Here is a 3,124-nt window from a genome sequence, read left to right as displayed (position 1 = left end):
AACGCACAATGAAGTCACCTTGCCAAGGTTTCCTGAAGGTCCATTTTTTTTTAATTGGCTTAAAATCTCACCCAGCAATCCCTAAATAATCTAATATACAAAATATAGACTTTTCCTTGCTGTGAAATCTCATTAATAAATACAAATGTGTAAAACGGCGCGGGGGGGGGCATATAATTTACTGTACCAAACTCGATTTCAAAAGACATCATATAATTTACAAACCGATTAAAAAAACAAAACAAAACAAAAAACATGCGCGGTGCTCCAGGCACCTGCAGCGCAGCTCACGTTTCAGGCGCAGCTCGCAGGGAGGCTGGGGAGGTGCTCCCTGGCCGGGCTGGGCTTTCCCAGTTCATAGCCTGGTCTTCCGCCCCGGGAGGGCAATGGCTCCGAAAAGTGCACGAGGAGAAGGCAGAGGGTCGCCTTCGTGGCTTTAAGGCAGAGTGAGGCGCCCTGAAACCCCGGACCTGATTGAGAGTAGAGAAGATCGGCAGCGTCTTTGGAGCAGGGCAAGGGGAGCAAGCGCTGAGAGACCAAACATTGGATTGAATCACATTGGAGGAGGGGTGGTAAGAGACTGAGAGACAGACAGACTTGAGTGAGGGTAGGGCGACCCGAGACGGTAGGCGGCTCCGGCCGGGTAGTGCTACCATTCTCGTACTCTTAGAATGAGATTATGGCGTGGTGGCAGGGAGGAGGCCTAAAATGAGCGAAGTTTGCAATGCCCACTTCGCGCGGGCAGCAAGGGCTGCGTGAGTTGGCGCGGCTCGGAGGGCCGGGGAATGAACCCAGCCTGCAGCCCCCGCGGAGGCCTGGGCCAGCCAGGGGTCAGCCAGTGAGAAGCAGAAGGAACAAGTGCTTTTGAGGGTCGCCGCCATCGGCCACCCTCTAGGGCTCCGGCTCCCTCCCTCTCCCTTACCCTTGGCACCCACAGCCCAGCGACAGGCAGGTCCCTTCACAGAAAATCTGAGAAAGCCAGAGTGCTTGGGCGCAAGCAGGCGGAAGAGGTGGCCCCCCGCAGGCCGGGGCGCTCCTCCAGCGACGCGGCGGGGCTAAGGCTGCCAGCCTGGGAGACTGGGGAGTAGAGGGACCCCCAGTCCCCGGGGGATCCGCCTTCTGGGCTGCCCAGCTCCCCGCAGTGCGGCGCCGGCGACTCCAACGCGTAGAAGCTGTGGTCCGCTATGCGCAGCGTTTGAGTCAGTGCCCAGATGTAGTTGTGGGCGAAGCGCAGCGTTTCGATCTTGGTGAGCTTCGCGTCATCTGGGAAGGTGGGCAGGACACCGCGCAGCGCGTCCAGCGCCGAGTTGAGGTTGTGCATTCGATTGCGCTCGCGGTCGTTGGCCTTCTTGCGCCGACTCCGTCGCTGCTTGCTTAGTGCCAACTCGCTCTTAGGCCGGCTGCGTCCCGCGCGCCGTGCCCGGAGCTTCCTTGGCGCCCCTCGGCAGCCTCCCCCTTCCGCCTCCGCGCAGCTCCCCCGTGTGCGAGTGGGGCTGGGCGGAGCGGACGTGGGGCAGGTCACTTCGTCGTCCAAGGCTCTGGGGAAGGACCGCTCCGTCTCACCGGTCACTTGGACAGTGGACGCACCCGAGGGATGAGGCGTCATCCTACGGCGGGGTCAGAGGGAAGGGTAAGCTTGAGTCTGTCACTGGGCGCAGTCCGCGATTCCAAGGCTAGGTGGAAAAAAACAAAAAGAGCCATCCTCCCAGCCCCCGCCGGGTCAGAGGATCCCTCTTTCCCCTGCCCGTCCCTCGGCGGCCTCCAAATGTTACCTTTCTACCGGCGCAAAAGAATAGAGAGCGATGAGCAGCTAGGCCGTGGGGAGCTGAGCGGGCTTCTGGTCGCCAAGTTCAGCTGAGCTGCAGGCGCCCCAGCCTGGGAGTTGCCCCAGCCCAAAGGAGAAAAGAAGAGAGAATGGGGTCCCGGGCCTCTGTCGCGCTCTCTCTCGCGGCGCGGAGGTGAGACCGCGGCGATTTCCTGAGCAGCAAGTCGTGTGCCCCTTGGCACGCTTTATCTGCTTGGCCCGGGCCAGGAGCGTGCCTGCCCGGCTGCTGCCCGCGCCACCGGCCAATCAGCTCCAGGGCCCTGGGGCCGCGCCACGCGAGCCCGCTCCTCCCCCGCAGGGCACAGCTGGATTCCGGACAAAGGGCCGGGGTCGGGGGAGGGGAGCGCCGCTCTGTTTGCTCTCTCGCCGCGGGCTGGGTCCCAGCAACTCTCAGTTCCTCAAAGAGCCTCGCCCAGTGAGAAGGGCCTCGTGTGGCTCTCGTCTGGCCACCCCAGACCGCTTTGCTCCTAGCCTATCTTTACTTAGCATCTGTCCTGGAGGGGACTTTGATGCCTCTAGTGTACAATGCCCACACGTTACACATGGGGAAATTTAGGCTTAGTGAGGGAGATGGCTTGTCCGAAATCGCATAGCAAGATAGTGGCGGAGACAACCAGGAGCTCGTTGTTCTGACTAGCAGCCTGGAGAAGGGTCCAGGAATTCTAAAGTACGCCCTGCTCTCCTGGTGTTTCACTGCCTCTCTTCATCCTGGAAGACAAGGGCCATCACTGAGAGAGCTCCTGCCTATGTCCCTTCCATTCACAGACCTTCTATTGGGGGTGTCCGAGCCTCTGCCACACCCTGAAATGCTACCTCATCCTCCCCAGAGGCGCTTAAAACCCCATCCCCATAGATCTCGCTCCAGAGGCAGCGGGTGACTGTGGGGGGGACCCCTCAAGGGGACATTCCATTACTACAAGCCTACTACAGCTTGTGGATAGTATCCCAGCATTCTGTCTAGGAACCGTGACAGGAAGAGTTCTGGGAAGTGTAAGGAGGGGAGGAAGGAACCAGGAGTTCACAGTGAGCTCTTGCGTCTTTTTTTTTTTTTAAACAAACAGACAAAAAAAACAAAAACAAAAACAAAAAACCCAAAAAACAAAAAAACAAAAACAAACAGAAAAACACCAAAACCAAAACCAAAAACAAAACAGGGTCTCCTTCTGTCACCCAGGCTGGACTGCAGTGGTGCAATCACGGCTCACTGCAGCCTCGATCTCCTAGGTTCAAGTTATCCTCCCACTTCAGCCTTCTGAGTAGCTGAGACTACAGGTGTGCGCCACTGTGCTCGGCTAATTT

General features: G+C 58.4%; 1 protein-coding gene across 1 annotated transcript; it reads right to left on the bottom strand.

Annotated features, from left to right (window-relative positions):
* Nucleotides 1–262: 262 nt before the first annotated feature.
* NEUROG3 (neurogenin 3) lies at nt 263–2,015 on the bottom strand. Its single transcript, XM_050805254.1, has 2 exons — nt 1,773–2,015; nt 263–1,607 (listed from the first exon to the last, which is right to left on the bottom strand). Exon 2 carries the CDS (start codon nt 1,604–1,606, stop codon nt 959–961), a length of 648 nt encoding a protein of 215 aa, XP_050661211.1. The 5' UTR covers nt 1,607; nt 1,773–2,015; the 3' UTR covers nt 263–958.
* Between the last annotated feature and the right edge of the window lie 1,109 nt (nt 2,016–3,124).

This window comes from Macaca thibetana, chromosome 9 (assembly GCF_024542745.1).
Source record: "Macaca thibetana thibetana isolate TM-01 chromosome 9, ASM2454274v1, whole genome shotgun sequence".
Lineage (NCBI taxonomy): Eukaryota > Metazoa > Chordata > Mammalia > Primates > Cercopithecidae > Macaca > Macaca thibetana.
Note: the sequence above shows the minus strand (reverse complement) of the source record. Positions and strands in the feature narration are given on the sequence as shown.

What these genes read in the sequence shown, in the direction of transcription:
- NEUROG3 (XM_050805254.1), bottom strand. Translation starts at nt 1,606, where the DNA reads ATGACGCCTCATCCCTCGGGTGCGTCCACTGTCCAAGTGACCGGTGAG.